General features: G+C 38.5%; 2 protein-coding genes across 2 annotated transcripts in view; one reads left to right on the forward strand and one right to left on the reverse strand.

Moving 5' to 3' along the window:
- Positions 1–3,504: 3,504 nt before the first annotated feature.
- LOC117305747 (metalloproteinase inhibitor 3-like) lies at positions 3,505–13,733 on the forward strand. Its single transcript, XM_033790626.1, has 4 exons — positions 3,505–3,843; positions 9,141–9,386; positions 10,550–10,674; positions 12,020–13,733. Exons 1-4 carry the CDS (start codon positions 3,711–3,713, stop codon positions 12,257–12,259), a joined length of 744 nt encoding a protein of 247 aa, XP_033646517.1. The 5' UTR covers positions 3,505–3,710; the 3' UTR covers positions 12,260–13,733.
- Positions 13,734–18,973: 5,240 nt separating this feature from the next.
- LOC117303335 (synapsin-3-like) overlaps positions 18,974–24,010 on the reverse strand; it is a 34,754-nt gene continuing 29,717 nt past the window's right edge. The window contains exons 3-6 of the mRNA XM_033787505.1: positions 22,489–22,546; positions 21,790–21,881; positions 21,009–21,165; positions 18,974–19,206 (exon numbers count right to left, since the gene is read on the reverse strand). Coding sequence (XP_033643396.1) covers positions 19,072–19,206; positions 21,009–21,165; positions 21,790–21,881; positions 22,489–22,546 — 442 coding nt within the window. The 3' untranslated portion in view covers positions 18,974–19,071. The remainder of the gene's footprint in view (positions 19,207–21,008; positions 21,166–21,789; positions 21,882–22,488; positions 22,547–24,010) is intronic.

A 24,010-nucleotide genomic window follows, 5' to 3' on the forward strand; every position in this document is an offset into this window, starting at 1 on the left:
AGTTCAAGGAAAGTAAGAAAGGAAGGAATGATGATGATTAACCCTAGAGTTCGACAAAGGAAGACAGGGCAGTAGGAAGTGGAGGGGGGTGTAATTGCAAGTACCCCACCCTGAAAGAAAGAACAATATAAAATGATTCACCCTTGAAGTACACCTGCAGCCGATTTCATGAAACACTAGGATTAATCTTATCTCAAGTCTCGTCCTGACTTAGGATGGGTTCAATGCAACCTAATGCCTAACAGAACTTAACTCATCCTTATCAAGATCAATCCTAAGTTAGGAAGAGTTTCATGAAAGTTTGGTGGCTCCAAAATGTAAAGACAGACACCAAGCATGCAATGGTTGACCAGGTATCAGCCCAACACCCTCCCTCAAAAAAGTAACAATGAAGTAGTAGAGTTAACTGGAAATTGAGAGGAACAGCAATTAAGATATCCCATTGTGTTGCTCAACACGAAAATGTTTTATACTATCAACAGCTCTCCGATGCTTGCTACCAAGGAAGTTTTGATGCTAACAGTTATTTTGAGTATATACCAATAGTCTCCAGTACTTTTAACTGGAAATTTAGAGGAACAGCAATGAAGAAATTCAATTGTATTGCTAACCATGAGAACAAGAGAACAGTCACAGCGATATTATAAATTGATGACCATTATTTCTGGTTTTCAGTACACTTTCACAGTCACAGTCAACCCAACCACAATACTTACATCCTTAATCTTTCCTGGATTTCTTAACAAAGACCATACAAAGAAGAATGAGAAGAAGGAGTTTTTTCCTCCCTATCATAAATTCTAGATAAAATTAGTCATACCGCAGTCTTACGTAACACACAATACATCTTTTTATATACCGCCATATTCTCCAGCCTTTTTTAATGATACTCATTTGTTGTTGTTTTTCGAGAGCGCGGTTCTAATTACCGCCCGTCATCAGACGTGTTTTTGATTCCGTCAGAGAAAGGGAAACAAAGAAAAAGAGATACACAAGCTGAGGAGAGACGTCAGGATACTGCCCACTCGTTATAGATTTATCAATAAAGCTTAGTCAACAAGAAAGACTCATAAGAAACCAGCGATCAATAACTTTAAAATCCCACACTCCACCAGAACATCCACTGAAGACAAAGACTGAACCAGAAAAGTGTATCGCATGTGTGTGGAAGAGTCAATTCTCATGAAAACAGAGTATATTTTGAAAGGACAGGGGTCTTAGGCAGGGGCACCAATGCATTTTCTTCTTGGTAAAGGGCACCCACTGAAGGGCATTTCAAAGGCACCAACCGGGGGCATGGAGGGAGTCGCCTTCTTTGCCCCCATGAAGTATATCAGGCCTGCAGTTTGAAATGTCGCTAAACCAGACAATGCCAACACTCCTCGTTAAAAGAGATTTGCACATGGTTGTGCTGTACCCGCAAGTGTACTAGTAATGGTTACTTTGAAATCCGCACTATGCAGCAGCTTAAAAAAATTAGGAAGAGTAAATTAAGTCTCATCCCTTTTTAGGTTTTAACTGTGTACACCAAACTTGAGAATTACTTCAAATTGGTTCATCATGTTTTGAGTGGAAACAACCCTTTATGTATGACTTTTGTGGATAAATGTTTCTTTTGACCATGAAGGTGTATTGACCAAGCAGTCGTAAGCGGAAGTGAAAAAAATACCAAAATTTTAAGTCAAGAACAAAGAAATCTACCCAATAATGTGTTTTTTGGTACAGGCCTGTAACTGCAGTTTGTCAAAAAGAACTTTCTATCACAGGATGGCTTTGTACTGTAATTACCAATTTATAAAGCCACCCAAAACAATAAATTCAATATCACAGATACCTTTCTATCATGTTCTTCACAAAAATATGTGAAGTCCCTTAAATGTGGGTCTCAATGCCTCAACCTAATTTGTGGTTATTGATTGTTGGTATTGATTTTGGTGATTTAAGAACCCCACTGGTTTCCACTTCTCAACAAAGACACTCCATCTTCCCTCATCAAATGCAGACAATTAGGTAGAACAGTAGATTATGCATAACAGCTTGGTATGCTACAACAACACTTCCGATCCACATGAACTATAGGCCTATTCAAACATGGGTTTACTACAGAATCCATAATACAACAGACTGGTCCAAAGTCCAACTTCTTGGCATTTTTTTTTTTTAATGTGAAGTCTTAACTTGGGTCTTAGGAAGAAACTATAACTTGGGTATTAATGCATAAAACAAATGGAACCACAATTTGTGGTTATTGATTGGTGGCATTGATTTTCATGAATCAAGAACCCCACTGGTTTCCACTTCTCAACAAAGACACTCCATCTTCCCTCATCAAATGCAGACAATTATGTACACCAGTAGATTATGCATAACAGCTTGGTATGCTACAACAAGGTTTCCAATCCACATGAACTAGGCCTACTTATAGAACTATTCAAACATGGATTTACTACAGTATCCATAATACATTAGACTGTTCCAAAGTCCAATTTCTTGGCATGTTTTATTTTTAATGCACAAGCTCTTTGTGTGGTTTCTGCTATGTTTCTAATATGGTCGTCAAAATCAGTATTGAAGTTGGTAAACTGCTTCTTGGGATTATAATGAAGCCAAGTATAACTTATGTAATTTATTGTTTGACTTCTTCCACCATTATCAAATGTGACTTGTGTATAGGATAACTTCTCTAGTAAAAAATAAAAAGCTAAAAATGGTTCGATTTAAACTAAACTTGACACTTTACATAATAAGCATTTCCCACAAGTAGTTGTAAGTTGTTTTGAAGCCACTGTCATCTTAAAATCTCAAATGTTGATATGTTAGTTTTACCCCAGAGAGCAAGGACCATGGTTTTACTGCCCAAAGTGTTATACTTTCTCCATGGGCAATGACGGTTTCTGATCGGCCTATTGCTAGAAGAATTTGCCATTTACCTTTACAAACCCCATCAAGTAACTGCTAAACTGCAAGGTGTCCAATACAACAAGACTATATATAGAAAGGTTTGCTGTAAAACCATGTAATGATCTCAAAGAGTTGGGGTGGTTCTGAAAAGAGCCATTAGTTTCAAGAGACTACCATAAGTTAATTTGAAGGGGTAACTACCAGCAAATTTGCTCAAATTTATCTGTTCTTGAAGTATTAATTGCACCATGGATGAATACCAACCAAGCTTTTTTTTCTTTTATTGTAGCAATAGACAAACAGGGCCCTCCACCCATAATATGCTAATAATCTAACCAACAAAAACTGTCGATTGTTAATTAGATGTTACTTGACTTGCCTGGTGCCGGGGACAATTGCCTAAACGTCTGCTCCCCCACATGGGCAGGTGTATTGTTTGAGGGAGAACGCTGTGGGTTTACACAAGTTGAACAAAGGGGACATGAGGGGGGCCTGGCTACCCTGGGTCCATGCACTGGTTGGTTGCCTCTCATTGGTAAACACAGACTACTAAGTCAATAAAGCAGCTGCGTTTGACTATGATCAATACTGCAGTGGGGTACTACTCTACGACTCGTCGGCCGTTAGTGTTAGGCCTGCATTCAGTTGTTGTTTGGAGTTCACAGAGTGAAGGTGTGCGCACGGGACAAATTTGTACATGCTTTTATAGTGCTGGATTGTCGTCACCTTAGAGTTGCCCTGTTATTACTTTGTTAAATCGGACCAGAAAGTGAAAGGAGGAAGAAAAAAAAGATCAACACAGCGCCAAGATGACAGCAACTTCAGTGGCTGTGTCTGTGTGTTTACTCACGGTGGTGATACTTCTATGTCATCTACAGATTGCCTCATCCTGCTCATGCTTACCACAGCATACACAACATCACTTCTGCAACTCACATTTCGGTAAGTTTCCTCTCTTTTTGTCTTAAAAATTAAACATGTTGTATTTCTCGCGCTGACCCTTTCTCTTCATCCTCCAAAAGAACAAGATTTCTGAATTGCATTATGCGAACCACAACATTCTAAAGAAAGTTTGATAATTAAACAAAATCATTTGGACAAGAGAGAAACACAGTTACGCTCTGGTCAACATCCATGAAAAATTATCATACACCCACTCTCTCTCTCTCCGCTTAACTTTCCCCAAATATTAATAACAGAAAAGCAAGTAAAACCCCCACTAACAGAGAGAGCATTCAACCCTAACCCTACTCCTCTAGAACTATGATTTTCGTTTCGCTATCGTCTCGACGAACATCATAGTTCTCATCGGGATGAGACGAAGCGAAACAAACATCATAGTTCTAGGAGTACCATAACCCCTCCTCCCAAACTCTCAGAGTGTGTGTATCTCTTTCTATACCAACATATATTTGGTTTGCGGCAGAAAAACGGCCCAGACTACTAGCTTAGCTTAAGTGGATTGAGGGGACTTCATTTTATTAACTTCAATACTGAGGAGTGAGTTCATAATTGGTCTCAACGTTTCTGACTAGCTTGCTCAAAATCCAATATCTTCCTATTAACACATGAGCAATAAAATAACTAACCTATCGGTCTGGCATAATCTTGTAGGATTTCAAACTTAGCATGATAGAAAAAAAAAATATATATATATATATACATGAACTTCGCTTGTCCCCTTCATTGCACCTGATGAGGTAGTTGTTGCTTTGAAAGCTCATGCATTTTTTTTATTTGTCTTCAAGTGCTAACACTACCTACTATGATAGAAAGACAGTCCAAAATACAATCCAGTCTTTGGACTATGGAAGCGTTCCGTTCTGTTATGGTTTTTTTCTACAATGCACAAAGCACAGTCTTTGTTCCGAACCAAATCGCTTAATTATAAATGAGGAAAGCTTTCTGACTGGTTATCTTTTGGTTAAGACAAAATCAAGTTTTAAATCTTTGAAAATTGTTAGCCCTTTATTTCTCCAAACGGTTTTTGTATTCAGGAAAATGAAGGAACTTCAAGCAAGACCATCTTTATTTTGTAACTGAGAATAGCTTTTTATAGAAACCATCTCATGTTTAAACCATTATCACAAAGCCAAGTTGGGAATAAAGTATCGTCAAACTATTACCAAATCTCATAGATTTCAGAGTATGCCATTACAAAAATTTGTACTATAGATAAATAGTCTTAGGTGATCTTTCAGCATACCCATTGTCTTTTGTGTCCGGCCAAAGTTGGTACAAACTAAACTAAAATGCAGGCCTGTATGCTTCGTTTTTGAAAGGGCAAGGGCACCAAGGCATTTCTTCTTTGACAAAGGGCACTCTATGAGGAAATTGTAAATTTCTACTGGAGCATTTCAAGGGCACCAAGGCAATGGCAAGGGGCAACGGAGGCAATCAGGCCTGAAAATGCTTATTCCTAATCTAGTTTTCCTCTGGTTTAGCATTATAACAACATAATCACCACACAGACAATCTCATTTAGTCCAAATATCTACTCCTTCGAAAGGATCAACTTTTGCTACAAAGATATTTATCACATCACTGGAAGACCAGTGACTTTTAAAGATTCCTCCACAGCCTACCAGTCTAATCCCAACCTCAACCCAATCAACAGCTTATTAGAGATTACTCTTCCTAAAGTCCAGTCAATTCAATCAAGCTTTCATCACCAAACCCTCTAAGAACAAACTCTGGAGAAAGAAAGATGCTGCTTAAGAGCTTAAAGCAGATCCAATGTTTATCCCCCCCCCCCTTCCAAAAAAGTTACTTCCAGAGCTGGTTACAGCCACAAAGGGAACCTATCTAAGAAGTAATTGATTTTTAAGCAAAGTAAAGCTACAGAAATTTCCAGTGGCTTTTATTTGGGTTGCCTGGACACTTCTACTGCTCGTATTCATGGTCGGTTATTGTTGGCCAGCACGCGCCATGCAGATGTTCTTTTGTCCCACACACCCTTTGGTAATCAATGGAGCGGGTACTTGGAATGAAAGCCGAAAATTTGGGCAGGGGCAGACAATGCTGGGCAGCGCTTAAGCTTCTTAGTGACATAGCTTTTCTCTTTGTTTGGCAACAACGATGATAGCGGAACAATACGGCTCAGGATCCCTCGCTCGCGTGGCTTCGCGTGGCGTCGTGTGCCACCATCCCCTCAGGCTTGTTATATTTCCTGCGTTCTTTTAATTTGTCACAATGGAGAGTGCGCTTACTGGGCCACTCAACCAAAACAAGATTTTTCAATGAGACAACTTTGCTGCACAAACAAACACACCAAAGTGGCAAAAACAGGAGTTAATGAAATTCCTCCTTGGTGAGTGTACACAGAACGCGGTCGGCCCTCTCTTCTTGGGTCGCTTCCAAGTCTGACTGTCTGACGCCATACATATTCCCCATTATATTTCAGCGACGGTTAACAGCCAGCTGACTACTTCACAGCTTTATTCAAACAAGTTCATTGTCAAAGTGAGGCCTGTTAGTCGCTTCAGTCTGATGGCCTTGTACAACACCCCTTCAAAAAATTAAAAAGCACGCCCACATCAATTGTGCGTTGACAGAAGTTTAACTGACGAAGTATTGATACATAGGACAGCTGCAGTTTTTAAATTTCAAAAAGCAATTGATTATGAATTAATTTCTGCGATCTCGAGAACATTGGAAAGTGTGACTATGCTTGGATTGGAAATCAATTGACACCAAAGCGATGCCTTTCATACAACACACTGAAAAGTGAACAACTGACAACAACTTCTTCTGGATGTGGTTTTTTCTAAGGTTTCGTGTTCTAAACACTTGCTTCATAATGAACCACTTGTTGCAATTTTTTGTTATCTAGGCTGAATTGGATTGTCATGAGTAACCCACAAGATAAGTGTGCCATTGTTTGCACAGTGGGTTTTGCTTTACTATTGTGCGAACAATCAATTATCTTTTATCTACCAGCAACAATTGATGCAGGTAGTTTGCGATCAGATAGTGCTGTTTGCCCAAGCAACAGGTGTGCAACCACATTATTTAGGATACACCAACTGGAATAAATGTTTGCATGCGTTGGGAGCACGCCAAATGGTGCCACGCCGCCCCATCTGGTGACAAAACCACACATGTATCATTTTAGTATAACTTCTGTCACTCCTTTACAATAGATGGCAAATAAAAGGGTGATGAATTTATGGTAATGGGTATATTTTGTAGAAATCAATTGATATGAAATGGGGTGTATGTAGGTTAAAGCTCAAGATGTACCTTTTGTTGGAGAATCAACCATGTGACTACACCACATATCATAGACTAGAGTCTAGACAAAGAACAAAAACTCAGTTTATATGAAACCGTCAAGCAGTTGTGTCGGCCATCAGCAGGCGATCATTAATATTCTGTAAAGCACTTGTAAATATGGCATAGTAGATGACCAGGGTGGATTTCACAAAGAGTTAGGACTAGTCTTATCTCGAGTTAGGACGAGTTACTAGTCCTAACTTAGGACTAGCTGTGCTTTTTTGATATCTCTTAGGACTGGTCCTAAGTTAGGACCAGTCCTAACTCTTTGTGAAATTGACCCCAGACCTGTATGCTTCATTTATGAAAGGGCAAGGATTTTTATTTTTTTTTTTTTAATGCAAGTTGCCAGACACAAGGCCTGAAGGCCACTTCAAGGTGTGGGCTACAATTATATTGTCCAGAGGCCGCTGTCACCTACTCCTAGGCCTGAAACAGGGTTACCCCTTTAAAGGCCCGGTCACACAGGCCCCGATAACGAAAACGATAACGATAAAAATGCACTCCCTCGATTGGTTGAATGAGCGTGGGCGTATTCTGCGTGGAGCAATTCAACCAATCACGAGCGTGCATTTTTATCGTTCTCGTTTTCGTTCTCGTTATCGGGGCCTGTGTGACCGGGCCTTTACAGTCCATGTAAAAGGCACCCTATGAGGAAATTGTTAATTTCTACTGGAACATTTCAAAGACACCAAGTGAACAATCACACCATTGGCGTCCTTCCGTTACTGACCTTATTAATATTCATATTTTATAAACAAAAAGTTTTTTAACCAAAAAGAGGAGGCCATTTTGAAGGCAGTCATTAATAAAAAGAAACTGTGACATTTGCTTGATGAAACTGTTAAAGATATCCATGATTTAAATGTTGTTTGAGTCAAATCGTCCTTCCGTGACTGTGGAATTGCCCACCTGTAGTCGACTGACCATCACAATCTATCTTGAAATATCTTCTCTTGTTGCACAACAAATGAAACCATTTAGGCTAAGTCAATTACATGTTCCGTTTAGTTTTTTGTGTGCCCCCCCCCCCCCTCTAAAGAAACTCTGGTGTCAATCAAGTGATAAAACTGTAATCCGTGGGATAAATTTATGACAAATTTCTTGCAGTCTAGGGAGTTGAAACCGACCAAAGTTGTCCCTCTTAATCACTGGAGATATGAGGTTGTTGGAGATTGAGACAAAGTAAAATTTCTTTACAAAAATTGTAAAGAACCCCTAAACATATGCCTCCACCATCTCTCTGCATAATATTCCCCGCAATTGTGTACCAAGTACAGCTGCAACTATTTAACCTTCGAGCTTTGGGGCATTTTCAAAAATCTCAGATTAGGCTCTAGCTGGCTCCAGATCTGGCTCCGGGCTCCATTTGATGTTGATGCAGACTGCTCCAACATTGATGACGGTGCCCAAGCCGGAGCCGGAAGCCAAGCCGGAGCCCGAGCTGGAGCCGAAGGTTTAGAAAAAGTCCCTTTGTTCAACCAAATGGTTAACCCACAATGGGAGAACTATAGACACAAAATGGCTATTCAACAGATACCCACTGTAGTATCATGGAGTAGGATGTCATGGTGGAGCATCGAATTCAAATTCTAGTATCTTAGTCATTGGTTGTGGGTTCTAATCCCTGTTATGACAGTTGTGTGGGTTCGAATCCCTGTAACAACACTTGTGTACCTGAGCAACATACTCTACTATAATTGCTTCTCTTTACCATGGTATATAAATGTATGCCTGCGAGGGTAGAGAATGAGAGTGTTCGGAAAAAAGCCTTTGGTGCACCAAGGAGGTAGGATCAACAAAGCAGCTCAGGGGTGTAAATTTCCCAGGGAGCTAAGACAGGAATGTTATTGGCCCAATGACTAGGGCACTATAGTAAAGTGCATTGATACTTCATTAAAAAATACAGTATATAAGATAGTTATTTAATTATTATTATCATTATTCCTCCTCAATCTTTTCAGTTATCAAAGTGCGCATCAAATCCGTCAAGATGGTCGTCAAGAAAGGTTTCAGTACAAATGATTTACAACAGCTCCCTCTACCGGTCTTGACAAGCGCGGAGAGATCGTACAAGGTTTGGGTTCGAGAAGTCTACAAGGGACATCAATTCATTGCCGAAGGGAGCCACCCCGAATTATACACATCTTTTTATGAATCAATGTGCGGCGTGGCAAATCTGGAGGTTGGAAAAACATACGTCATTATGGGTGAGTTTGTCATATAAAACAGAAATTCAAATTTTTGGGTTAGATTTTTAAAAAGGGTCTGTTTACGCTTGGTAGTAAAAACATACTTGGTAAGAAGTACAGCAGCTTTGAAAATTGGGAATTTTTCACCTCATGAATGACTGCAAATATGGAAAAAAGTTATCACTTTTTATACCAAAAAATATTTGAAACTGGAAGTCAATGGCAATCAAAATTTACTAGGAAATGTGGTTAAGTAGCTTTGGATAGTATCATGCTTTTTGAGAATTTGTTCACTTCAGAGTACTGTGGTTATTGTAAGAGTAAATCCTTTTCTATCCCCAAAAATTTAATCTGAGGGTAGCGTTTCTCAGATTGTGTATGCCATTTGCATATTAGTCTTTGTGTGGACATAAACTGTTTCAGATTCTATAAGAATAATTACAACAGTAGCTTATTGATTGTATGATCTCCGGAATTGTTTCATTTGAATACAAAACATATTCAATATCAAAGTAAAACAGAGTTCCACTCTGCACTCCAAAACAATCAAGCCCTGAACACAACCACTGATCCAATACCCAAACATGAAAGCTCCACATGAAATGAAAATAGCGCCCTCTGTTGATAATATACATTTTACTTATTTCATGGCTCACACCCCCAGATCATGGATGTGTATAGCCATTTGATTTGGAACACCATTAACCAAGTATAACAGTCAATTTTGACTAAAACGCAAACAGAATTATTTAAAGGATCTTTCTAACAAGTTAATTGAACAAATGCAAGAAAACACAACTCTGAGTGAAATTTACAAAACTAATTAGGGTCATTTCACACCAGGTAATTCACATCCAACCAGTTCCAGGCATCCACATTTGAAATGTTAAATTTGTTTTCTTGGGAATTATATGACATTGTTTGAAAATTAACTTGTGTGCTACCAAAGTGTTTCTGTGGCCTGCACTGCACTTAGTTCCCTCAAAGTTGCCTTGTTTGAAAAGGTCCAATTGCAAACGGTGTTTTAGCCTTTCGAGAAAGACTCTGCTAGGGTCCAATTGTCAGGTCATTAACTGATTTTTTTGCAGTTTAAAACTAAACACATGTGGGACAGTTTTTGGAGGCTGGGACCTATTACGCCTTACTAAATTCTATTTCCTAATTCTGTCAACTCCCTACAGGCAAGATTTCAGCAGCAAAACTAAAGTTCACAAATTGCAACTGGAGGGAACCATGGGAGAAGATTTCAAAGAATCAACGACGGGGGCTCCGATATTGGTACGAGAAAAACTGCGACTCCTGCAAGGTAAGGAAAACAGAACCAAAATCACTTCAAACCCATACTTAACCCTCCTATCCATTAGGCAAACTACTGGCGTGGGATTCAGCCCTAGCAACCCCAAACAACACTCTAACCATGATGCAATTAAACGCATTTCTTAAACCTGCTAACTGTTAGACTTTTTCTTATGGCGCTACAAATATTTTTGGTCATCCTGTACTTCATGCAAGACAGCGACTCAATCACTGCCTTACCTCATTCTTCTAAAACTATTTTTTTAAAGAGCTGTATGTGTTTATCAACGTTCTAGCTTTCAATCTCAGTGATTTGGCTGCGAATTTTTTCACAGAACTAAGAGATTTAGTGCTTTATACACATCCGTGTAAGAATAAACAAATTATAATCTTTATCCTGATGCAAAACTGACACACATTAAAGCGATCAATCTATTAGTAAGGAAAACAAGAACGCTCCAACAATAAAAAAAAACAATCAAGTAAAAATAATGTTTTTCAAAAAGTGAAACAAAATAATGTGTTGCATCTTTAACTACTTAGAGAGCAATCAGAAAAATATCCAACCATCTCGAGGAGGAGCAGTTTCCTCTTCCTCAGGAAAAGATCAAGACCGACTAACTACTCCTCCGAGATTACATTACATGTTAACGATCTCTCGTTAAATGAAGAGTCATATCGAATCTCACTTAATTGAGTTAGACCAGTGTTGCATTACGGTGTAGTAAAGTGTTTAACGAGGGAAGCTACCGTTCAACTAATGCTAAAATGACAAACTTAAAAGCATTGATCTGATTACCCAGCCGCTGATAAATATGACGAAAAAATTGCCACCTTAATTGAGGCTTAAAGGCACTGGACACTATCGTTCATTATTCCAAATAATTGTCCGCTTAAAGAGAGAGGGTCGATGATGGTATAAAACTTTGTGAGAACTGACTTCCTCTAAACTAACATAGTTTTTGAGATAGAGGTAATTTCTCACTCAAAATAATGAAATACTTCAAGCCTGAAGCCTTTTACTAGGTATCTGAAAGCACACAAACTTGTGCAAGAGGTTTTTTTTTTTGCCTAGCAAAGTGGGTTGTTTGAATCTGGTCCTTGCTCTATCTTTGAATGCATCAATCTCGCAATCACACCCCCAAGAAAGTCAACTCAGATGTTTGACTTACACCTCTTAAAGCCACATCGTCGGTGAAACACAAATCTGTGTTTTCCCACCTTGACGAGTCGATACAGCATCACTCTGAACAAATAGGAAGTAAACACGACACGAGGTAGTCGATGCTCATTCTTTGTTTTGTCACCACACACTCAACGGAAACTCTTTCTTTTCTTTCTTCCCCTCTCTACAGATTGATGCCTGCGGTGCCTTTTCCCCCTGCAGTCAACAAGAGAAGGAGCGAGCCGCGAGCGGAGAGAGCTGCCTTTGGGACCCCATGAGCGGCCAGTGTCAGAACCTCCACTCCTCCTGCGTCAAGCACGACGGCGGAGCCTGCAGGTGGTTCAAGACCACCGAGCTCATGAGGAGCAAGAACTGTACAAAGTCAAACCAGAAGGTTCTCAACAAAAAGAAGGATTTCTTTCATCGGTGAAAAAATTCACATCCTTCCCCAATGTAACCAAAGAAAAAAATGAACATCTTGTACGAGTTATTTAAATTGCTATTTTTATGTGAATCCACCTTTGTAGAGTATTAACAGCACATATTTAACTTGTATACCGGGGCCCGTTTTTATCGCACTGCCAAATAAAAAATTTTGCTTACACATTTTGTGCTTAGCAAAACAAACTAACATGATACCAGTCAGATATTAGGTCTTGGGCTGGTAACCTTGCTCTTGTAAGCATAATTGTGTTGCTCTTGAGCTGCTTTTTGAGCTTAAAGCAGCTCTATGAAATCGGGCCCTGCTTCTTAAAAATGTAAAAGAGATGCACATATTTTGTAAGACAGATTTTCTAAATCATTTTTGAACACCCCCTTTTGTACCTTGAGGACCAAAATTTTCTACGCTACATTATGCAACAGTGCCTTGAGAAAAAAAGCACATTTGTAAAACACCAACAAAACACCTTGAAATTTATTCATGCGCTTCAATATTCAGGGATAATGATAGCCTCCAACACCAGCAGCTAAAGGCTCCTATATATCAACCTTTCCTTAATGATCATAGTCTCCGAATTCAGCCACTATTATTAATCATTTCAAAGGATAGGTATGGAAGTAGAAAGATCCTACATTGTGTACGTATACTTCTACGTCCACAAAGATCACAGTAATGAGGGCAGTTGGAACAAGTAACTTGTTAGATAAAATCGTAGGTGTCATGAAACTGGCGCCTTCAATCGCTGGCAGTGCTCCATGGTCTTACATGGATCGATGTGGCTGTCTTACAGAGGAACCTTTGCCTGCTTGTGGCTCAAACACGCCCTTCGCAAATGGGCTTATCAGCCTCTGAATTATTATACAAATCGACCATGGCAAAATTAACAACTCATCTCAAGATAAACCATTGCTTTCTGAAAACGGAATGAAATTTTCCAATATTTACTTTAGCATGCCACACCTCAGAGAACAATATAATTACCTCATAGAGTCAACAAAAGTAAAGTTGGCGTTAATTCATTCCAACTGTTACCTCTTTTGTAAGATGAGTCACACGAAAAAAAAAAAAAAAAAGATTACAGCTATTTTGTTTACAGTCATGCTTTGTGAAGTACGACACGAATTCCACAAGTAATGTGCAAAACATTTTTAAGTCGAAAATGCAAGAGGTAAAGGAGAAAATCACTTCAGATCAACACCATTATTCAAAGTGTGACTCTTGTTACTTGATTAGTCCAGTGTTACTGGCTGCTGTTATTTTTGTCACGTTTCGTGACGTTAGTGAGTGTAATATATTTAAGTAAAGAGCATGTACATGTCATGTAAGATGTATATTTTGGTTTGCAATCGCAAGTCAAACACCATCGCACACCAGTATTAAGTTTCTTGTAGAACAGCGTACTTGCATACTCTGGTTTAATCTATGTATTGTTTATTCATTATTTTTCCACTTGAGAAAACAGCGGCTAGGAACTATTAACAGTGACAAATGAGAGTTAGAAGGAGAAAAGCTATCTGCTTGAATGGTCGATTGGTTACGACATCTCCTCCTGAATGCAGACAAACGTCGGTACAAATGGCCATTTGTGATTAAAATATAAATACTGTCTGGTGACTGCTCACTTGGGAAGGTATACGTTTGGTAATCACTCTTAAAATGGCAATAAAAACATTTGATTAGAAGCCTTTGCAGCCTCTAATAGCAGAAAGCATTTGGAGAAACATTTCACTTCAAAGGAATGTGGTTTATGTATAAAGATAATGAGCTTATATGCCCCAAAATTTGAACCTGAGAAGCGTTACTGTCAATAACATTTCTCAGATTGTGTATATCAAATACGGATCATTCTTCCTGCGAGGACATAATATTCCCTAAGGAATATATCTCAAAAACACGACCAACTGTTTTAGATAAGTTTTTGACATGTTAGTTTTATTTATAAATCCTACATTTATATTGGATTAGAACAATCAAATGGTTAAAAAAACTAAAGGTATACATGTAGTGTAATTGTGTGGTGATTCAAGCACTACTTGTTTAAATAGATGGGTTGTATTATTAAGTCAGAGTTACTTTCAATGCTTATTTAAAGGCAGTGGACACTATTGGTAATTACTCAAAATAATTATTATCATAAAACCGTTCTTGATTGTGAGTAATGGGGAGAGGTCGATAGTATAAAACATTGTGAGAAACAGCTCCCTCTGGAGTGACGTAGTTTTCGAGAAAGAAATAATTTTCCACGAATTTGATTTCGAGACCTCAGATTTAGAATTTGAGGTCTCGAAATCAAGCATCTGAAAGCACACAACTTCAGGTGACCATGGTGCGATAAGGGTGTTTTTTCTTTCATTATTATCTCGCAACTTCATCGACCGATTGAGCTTAAATTTTCACAGGTTTGTTATTGTATGCATATGTTGAGATACACCAACAGTGAAGACTAGTCTTTGACAATTACCAATAGTGTCCACTGTCTTCAATAGTTCTTTAGGGTATCACAAAGGTTCCATGATTGGTCAGAGAGCAAGGGGTTAGTTTATAGACAAAAGTGTCATCGGTAAACAATTTTTTAAACAAAATCCTCGAAAGGTCAAGTCTCCTCCACCCCAGAAGTTAACTGTTAAACAAACATGACACATCAGAGATGTACACATGCTTGAACTTTGGCCAGTACAATAATTCTGAATGGTTATTTCAGAATTTGTTAATCACAGAAGTATTCTTGACAAGTTAAATTTGATAAAAGGTCAGCATTTGCCGACAAAGAGGAGACGGTATCTTACCTATGTTTTCCCCCCGTTATTGGAAAAAGCAAAGAGCAAGTACCCCTTCCAAAATAGACAACAACCACAAAAAAAAGCGCCCCAACAAATAAGGGACTTATAGATATTTTGTGGCATTGTTGTTAGGTATTTAAACAGAATGATACAGTTTCTTTATTATTAACTTCAAATAAATCCCGGAGATGTACATATATACATTTTATGAATTACTTTAATTTAAGTTGGGCTATATTGTTATTTATGCTTGCAATTAATTATTGTTTTTAATTGTCTGACTTCACTGGTAGCTGAATTTTGTCGGTTGAACTCTCCGTAATATTAATTTATGCATTTTGTTTTTGTTTTTTGAAAACCTGTATGTTTTCAAACCCTTATTTGCAATATTTAAGTTTAATAAAGAAAGTTTATTCATAGAGACAAAAAACCTGTGTTGTATCTTTTCCTATGCACTGACAACAGACTTTTAGTGTACGCCCAGCAAATTTGGTTTTCCTTATTTAAAATTATGACAACCAAACTATGAAGAAGAAGAAATAGACTGGTTTCTTTGAGATGTCATTATCTTCAGTACCCATGATGTATTTTTGCACACAAGGTGCATGACAAAGATGGCTGCAAAATGACAATCTTTGATTTTGAAAACCCTACTCTGCAATATGGGGTGTTCCTAATGGTTATATCTTTATTTTCTTATTAATGTGATCTTAGTTACAAAATATTCATGTTTTTTGTTTTGTTTTGTTTTTTCATTTTTTTTTTCTGGGGGGTGGGGGTTAAACGGGAGAAATCACATCGCTGAATGTGGAGCAATGACACGATCAGGTCACTTAGGGGTAACAACAAAAAGCTCCTGATGGAGCACATGAACTCAACACACACAACATCTTGAGTTCATCCCGCAATCTTTGATAAACTATCGAGCTAATTAGAAAGGAGTTGCGTCAAGAAATTGGATCCCATCCTTGCTTAATTCAGTGAGAAATTTACCGAAGTAGGTCAATGGAAACCACCACCGGGACCAAAGCGTGACACAATTATAGCGCGCTGGCGCGTGACCCCAAGGGGTTTAAACGCTAACAGTTTTTGTAGGTGTTCAACTCCTCTTTATGTAAAAAAAATACAGGGCCAAGAGGAAGATTAAAACTGTAGTATTTTGTTCCTTTTTCAATTAAGAAATATTTACAAATCTTTCAAGACCCCTACCGACATCAAAGCATGAACATTTGATGAAACTCACTTAATGGTATACCAAAAAACCCACTTGTGGTACAACAAGCATGGAATTTCATCGTCGAGAGGGCAAGGCCATTTTCATTTTGTAAAGGGCACTTCAAATGGTAAGTCTATGGGAATCTTTTTGATGGGGTAACATAGGCTATGGCCTCTGTGTCATTTCAAATGCTGTAAGCAGATACCACACCACAATAGTGAATAAGCATGACAGTTCTTTTGAGAAAAATGCAGAAAATCTATCAAGTGGTAAAGTTACCTGTTTAGCAAGACAAGCTCTTTAAAAAAAACATAAGCTAAGCATGATATTTTGGTCCTTTGAAATTTTAATAAAATTGTATTTAGTACAAGGGCTAACCTATCATAATGTATAGGATTTAGTAGACTGTTCAGGCAGTTTAATCACAGTTTTTCTATTTTTGTCAAGGGCAAAACAATCGGAAATCCAACTGAAGTAGGAAGAATATCATTCCTATATAGACTTCTGTGAATTACTTAAAATACTTCAGCTTTAACAAAATCTGAGACACTTAAAACAAAAGGTATATATCAGGTATACAGGCAGCCAACAAATTCATAGATTGAGAAAATTATCACGAAGTGTCTTTCTGTCCCGACTTCATCGGAGACAGTCCATTTCTGGCAACATACAAAAATCAATATGAGGGGGGGGGGGGGGGGGGGGGGGGGGGACATAGAAAGAGATTTAATCTCATTTGTTCCTATGTCGTGCGGCTATCTGGTTACTTAGACATGTTTTCAGCCCGAGGTTAAGGGAGACATTGCTACGTTATCAAAATGACTTATGGCTTTGAATGACAGTGAATTAAAGGCACTGGACACTTTTGGTAATTGTAAAAGACCAGTATTCTCAATCGGCGTACCCCAACATATGCATAGAATAACTAAACTTTGAACAAGTCAAAATAATGAAAGAAAAAACACCGTTGTTGCACAACTTTGTGTACTTTCAGATGCACCATAAAAGGCTTCCCTATATTGTTTGAGTGAAAATTTACCTCTTTCTCAAAAAACTTCAGAGGGAGCCATTTCTCACAATCTTTTATACCAAATAAGTTTTTATGCTAACAATTATTTTGAGTAATTACCAATAGTGTCCAGTGCCTGTAATAATCCAACAGGGCGGAGAAACTCAAGATTTGTGAGAGGCTCCGAGAAAAAGTCAAGTCGCAAAAACGTTTCAGACTGTTACGACATCAAAGATTTAAAAGTAAATTCCTCAAGGAAGTTTAAAAACAAGTTACATGTGGAACTTCGCATCCCTAGTATCAGGCATTGTATTTAGTCCTTGAAAAAAAAGGGGGAACATTTGAAAAAGTACAATGGCTGATCTAGATGTTTACACGTACGGGAAAAGGCTCTTATAGACTTTTCAGGCTAATTTATCACAAATTGTCCAATCTTTCCAAGGGCAAAACAAATCCGACAAAAGTAGGAAGAACATCATGCCTGAAATATAAAGTACAAAACCTTTTCCTATCAAAGTAGAAACACTTGGGGTTACAAATTTATTATATTAGTTTGTTCTGTGGGTGATGGCCACACTCTCTCCTTGAAGCCAGATGCCTTTGATGGTCACAGTGTCGATTTGATTTCTTCACGGTCGTTTTTGGGTGTCAACCTTTTGCTTTCATAGCTTGAAGACCAGACAAACACCCAATCCTGTTGCAATGTTAATGTTAGTTTCACAACACACAGACTGAGATGGTATGAGCAGTGAGGCTACCACAGAGAGATAGTTCCCTGAACGTGCCGGCCGTCAAAACGATAAAAACGCCTTAAAACACCTATATGACTTGTCGGTCATAATTGTTCTACTTCAAGTATGCTGATTAAATTCACGCGTGCGCATATAACACCACTGATTAGCACATGAGCGTTTCACACCTATTTTGATGAGGATACCGCTGGTGGCATGAGGCACAGCGTTTTGCATTTGTCCAACTGCTCTTATGGGCCGTTCAGAGTAATTGAGGCTAAATTATTTTGATTTTACTTTTAGAAATCGTGGGTAGGGTCAAAACAAAGAACAGAAGATCAAAATGTAATGAGCATATGTGAGGGACCGTTAGCCAGCTCTGAAATTTACTGTATTGACCCCTGACCTGCAGTAATAAATTAATTGTCTTTTCCTCTCACAAATCAAATAAGTTGGCACAAAGGCAGTGGTCTGATGATCAATACGCATTAAAGGCACTGGACACGTTTGGTAATTGTCAAAGACCAGTATTCTCATTTTGGTGCATCCCAACATATGCATACAAAAAACAAATCTCTGAAAAATTTGGACTCGATTGGTCATCAAAATTGCAAGGCAAGAGAATAATGCAAGAAAAAACACTCCTATTGCACAAATTTGTATGCTTTCAGATACCTATTGAAAGACTTTAGGACTGAAGTTTTTCATTATTTGAGAGAGAGAGATATTACCTTGTTATCAAAAACTATGTTACTTCAGTGGGAGCCAATTCTCACAATGTTTTATACTATCAACAGCTCTCAAGTTACCAAGTAAGTTTTTATGCTAACAATTATTTTCAGTAACAACCATTAGTGTCCAGTGCCTCTATAAGTAAGGAACAGGTATTTCTTTCCTCCCACCTCAAATCAAAGACAGTCCCAGTTGACGCTTAAATTTTCTTGGACAAATCACATTCCAGCACTTCTATTGATCGCATAAAAGGAACTTCAGTGCTGCAGGTTACCAATGGTAGCCTCAAGTCATACCAGCCCAGCGTAACAATTGAATCAATCATGCAAAAATCAAGATGGAGGAGGGAGGGGGCGGGAATCCATTGACGGACTTACCATCTCCTTGTGGTTGGGATAGAAGGCTTGATCTATCAGTGGGAACTTCTCTCTGCCGTGCTTGTCTTGCATCTTGGTCAGCTGGGCAAACTAAGAGGACAAAATGTAGAGGGTTTGTTGAAAGATTGGTTCGATGAATCTCACTTTTTGTTTTGGGAAAAAAATAATGGTCCGATGATTTCTGTTTTATTTCTCATCCCATGTTTTCATTTCTATTGGTGATAAGACACCATACCAAATACTTTGTTTGTTACTAATTTGGCCCAGTTGCGCACCCAATCAACACCAAGAGAAAAATGTGGTTCTTAGAGAAAACCTGAGGGAGTATACCCCTGTGCCTCTAAGCTCAGTTGGTAGAACATCTGCCCAGAGTGTCAGGGGTCTTGGGTTCAAATCCCAATGACTACCATTTTATTTGTCTCTCATCCCATATTTGGTTATTTCACATCTATGATGATTAGGCACTATACCAAATATTGTGTTTATTTTATTTTATGTCATTCAAGAAATAAACAAACAAAAATGTTCTGATGTAACTCAGAAAAGTGACAGAAGAAACGAAGCTCTGGGGCTAGGTAGATCTACTTAGATGAGCTAGTCAAACCACGTAGCGTTAAGCCCGAACTCATACTTCCTGCGAATGCGAGTCAATACAAATGTTGACGTCACAAATTTGCAATGAATAATTCGCATCAGTTGACTTGTTCTCAACTCCTGCGAAACATTCGCTGTGAAAACAGCCATGTGACGTCAAAATTCCCTTCGCGTTTGCGGGAAGTATGAACCAGGCTTAAGGCTGACCTACATCAACTATGGTCAACTCTAGTAACCCACACTAACTTGCTCTAAAAGGGTTTTGGTGCCTATTGTAGGTCAATTTTTTCGGCCATGACATAAATCCGTACTCACTTTGAAAAATAATAGAGCATTGTTTTTAGGAGAGTCCCGTAAATCAGTTGTAGCTAAAATAATTTTCGTCTCACCATGACAAAAATTACTTTCCTGATGTTGTTTTACTCATTTCTCAAAAACTACAGTACCTCAGCAAGTAATACTTTAGGGGAAGCTTTGTACCGTGTAAATTTAATGTAAATCTGTGTCGTACAAAAAGCACCCAAACCCTTTAATGAGCACTTATTTAAAGCTTTTCTGTCCAGAATTGCAGACATTGATTCGTAATGCTCAGTTAACTCAATTATAGATACTCCCACACCAAGACAAATGCTTAATCAATAATCAATATCTGGAAATAGCTTTCACATTTTTCAGTTTGGGCTTTCACGGTTTACACTTTGAAAAACCATGAAATTGAGCACTTAGTAAATCTTAATTTGGATTTCACAACAGGACCTGAACCTGTGACTGCCGGTTAAAAATACCGACGCTCTACCAAATGAGCCCTATGTTGGTGGTCAGTTGTCTTGTGGTTCATTATTTGATATCTGAAATTAAAAGGTTGCATCCACTTAAGGTGATCCTCTGGCTGCCACTTCCCTGAGGTTGTATCGTAAACTTCGGTGAGATTCCGGCTACATGGCAGTTAAGGGTTGTATTTGTTCCAACTGGCACCCTCGAACAAAGATATTGACAACATAGGGAGATCACACAAATAGGGCTAAATAGCTCAGTTGGTAGAGCTATAGCCGGTGCGGCAGGAGATTCTGTCCTTCCATTTGGCGAACTGTACAAACTACTTCTGATAGCGCCCTCTTTTGAATCATCCTCCTTCAGCTCATGTTGTTTTCCCATAATAGGGGGGACAGAATCTCCGGCGGATCAATATCCTTGGGACAACGGCACGTTACTCCAGAGGTTCAAATCGTGCTCTAGTCAATTTTTCTTTGTTCAACCCCAAATATTACATAGTACAATGACGTGCAAATATTACTTACAACCCAAGGCTTGTCCATGAAGTTGTAGACAGCTTGCCATGAGTTAATGCTGGGAATGTTTCCATACTGGAACCCAATGATGATGTTCTTCCAGTCTTCCTGTACCTCCATGCTCCTTGCATGCTGGCGGACCAGGACAAAATCTGGCTTGAATGTCCTACTCCAGGGAGAAACGTAAAATGACAGAGTAAATGGGAGGTTTCAGCATGATTTAATTGGTCGTCGAAGTTGCAAGATAATAATGAAAGACAAAAACGACCTTGTCACACGAAGTTGTGTGCTTTCAGATGCTTGATTTCGAGACCTCAAATTCTAAATCTGAAGTCTCGAAATCAAATTTGTGGAAAATTACTTCTTTCTCGAAAACTACGTCACTTCAGAGGGAGCCGTTTCTCACAATGTTTTGTACTATCAACCTCTCCCCATCACTCGTAATCAAGAAAGGTTTTATGCTAACAATTATTTTGAGTAATTACCAATAGTGTCCACTGTCTTTAAGGGAAAGTGCACAATCTAAGCTGCCCCACTAGAGAGGTGGAAGGCAAGGAAAGATACCACCAAGCCAACCAGATCACCATGAATACCTTCAGTTGGTAACAAACAAATGTTGAATGCTTACAAGTGCATTGTCACAGAATTTATTCAGGAGGTAAAAATCTGCACTATTCTTATTAACAAGGTGTGAGCCAAGTGAAAAGGAAAACCTAGAATTCAAAAAGTAAATTTTTTATTTTTATAAAATTTATTGAGAATAACTTAAGAAGCTGGTGAGCAGATTTACCTGACGATCTTTTGCCCCTGACGGAATCCTCTAAGGTCCACGGTGACTCCACCATCGTCATACGCTGCCAGGTTCAACTCGGAAAACTCACACTGTACACAAACAGAAATGTTATCAATTTATGATTGTCATTGGAAGTGATATTGTAAATTGCAGCAAGAACATTTTTGGGAAAATTACATTTAGTGTGAAAGGGGTTTAAAAGCAACTATGCCTCTTTGAGAGTATATGAGAGGCTTCAGGTGACAGTCAATTTCAAGCTCATGTTTTTTTTTTTTTTTACTGCTTAGCAAGGAATTTTTTGCTAAGTATAAAGTGAGTCTACTTCACATTGGTAAGATTTCTTTGCTTACAAAGTGATGTGTCGGGCTCAATTTCATAAAGCAGAAGATACTGTTTGACAAATTTCTTTGCTAAGCAAAAGTTGAGCCAGGCACCATCAGCCACAACAATGCAAACTTAGATGTCATTTTGGGCTGTACTCGTTTCTGCTAAGTGATACTATTCTGTGCTTAGAAAGTTTTTATGCTTATAAAGGCTTTATGAAATTGGGCGCATCAGAACCTTGCACCAAACCCTGTGATCATAAAGTGCAAAATGATTTGCTAAAGCAGTGCCGTGAAATTGGACCTCCGTCTCCGAAGACGAGCTACCGATATGTGATTTCTCACTGATAGAATTCAAATTGAGGTCTTTTACCTGCTCAACTCTGATGTCAAATTCTCCGTGGATCTTCTTGCCTCTGAAATACTTGGACCTTAAAATGAAGAGTGAAAGGAAATGATTAAAGGCAATTATCTTAATGGGGAGTGCCATCGTGGTCGGTTGCTCCCCTAGTGGTGTTGAGGAGGTGCGCTTGAAAGCCTGTCCACGATACATCACTTTTGCCTCGGACGAAGAAATCTAATTGGTAAAATAAACACTGGTTGATTTGTTGGGCAAATACTGGAAGTAAAATGTGCAGTCGGACAGAAAACTGTTTGAAGACATCCATTAAAGGGATCAGTTGATGCACAAAAAAACTGCCATTTACTGCATTTTTTACCAGGGAAAATATTTGACCTTATTATCTGCTTTTATTATTGCTCTGTGTACTAGTATACAATTATCTTTATTGATATCATTGTGTAATCAAGATGTAAGGCAACAGATCTACAGATCGTAGTATGTGTTTGCTTTTGTTGTCCCTTGCCCGTCTCGGGGGATTTTGTCTTGTATTTTGTTTTGTACTGTTACAGTTATGGCAAATAAAACAGTATAATAATAAAATATTGTGATTCCAACAAAGGGAAAATTCTGCGGAGGATCGAGTAATTGGGTCTGGGTATCTCCAAAATAGCCTACGTAGCTGAAAATATATCCTCTTTTTTGCCAAACTTCCCGAGTGTATTGACACGATAGTACTAATGCTAAAAATATACGCTCAGTCTCGTGTCAAATTTGACTAACGTATGCGAGCGATCGTGTCCAAATGATTACTCATGTGTACTGACTGTCCCACTCGTTGCAGTCTGACGCATTGATGCACAGGGCCCAATTTCATAGAGCTGCTAAGCACACAAATTGGCTGAGCATGAAATTTCTTCCTTGATAAAAACAAGATTACCAACCAAATTTCCATGTGATTTTCAGAATAATCAAACAACAGCTTAATACCAGTAACAAGCAATGTGCAACTTGGTTGTTAATCCTGTTTTTATCAGGGAAGAAATTTCATGCTAAGCAAATTTTTGTGCTTAGCAGCTCTATGAAATTGGGCCCTTGGTGGAATCTTTGTCTGACATCCGGGTGTTTTGATTAAAAGTGACGTAATACTAATTAGTGAATAGTGCTATTCAACAATCGCCATCATCACAACAATCTATAGGTAGCACCAGTAATTAAGAGAGTTAATGTCCCTGTGTGTTATACAGTGTAGTGCATATTTTTGGACATTGCATCGTTTTCACACAACATAATTTGTACGCTAAATTTATTCATACGGCTGCTTAACAATAAGCAAATTTCATGGCTAACTATAGCATCAAATGTGACTAGAAGCGTAAGCAATACTTCATGGGTTACTAAGAAAATTATGCAGCCAGCTTGCGCATTCATCATGGAGTTGCATTGTTACTTTGCTTGCTTTTTTTGTGGGCTTAGGGTTATAGCAGCGCTATGAAATTATAACTCCCTCAGTAAGCACAGAAGCAGCTCTATGACAATTTGGTCCAGGTGACCA

Source organism: Asterias rubens, chromosome 2 (genome assembly GCF_902459465.1).
Source record: "Asterias rubens chromosome 2, eAstRub1.3, whole genome shotgun sequence".
Classification (NCBI taxonomy): Eukaryota; Metazoa; Echinodermata; class Asteroidea; order Forcipulatida; family Asteriidae; genus Asterias; species Asterias rubens.

Coding starts and splice junctions, on each gene's coding strand:
- LOC117305747 (XM_033790626.1), top strand. CDS start 3,711: ATGACAGCAACTTCAGTGGCTGTGTCTGTGTGTTTACTCACGGTGGTG. Junction 3,844..9,140: donor CTTCTGCAACTCACATTTCG/GTAAGTTTCCTC, acceptor CAATCTTTTCAG/TTATCAAAGTGCGCATCAAA. Junction 10,675..12,019: donor AAAACTGCGACTCCTGCAAG/GTAAGGAAAACA, acceptor CCCTCTCTACAG/ATTGATGCCTGCGGTGCCTT.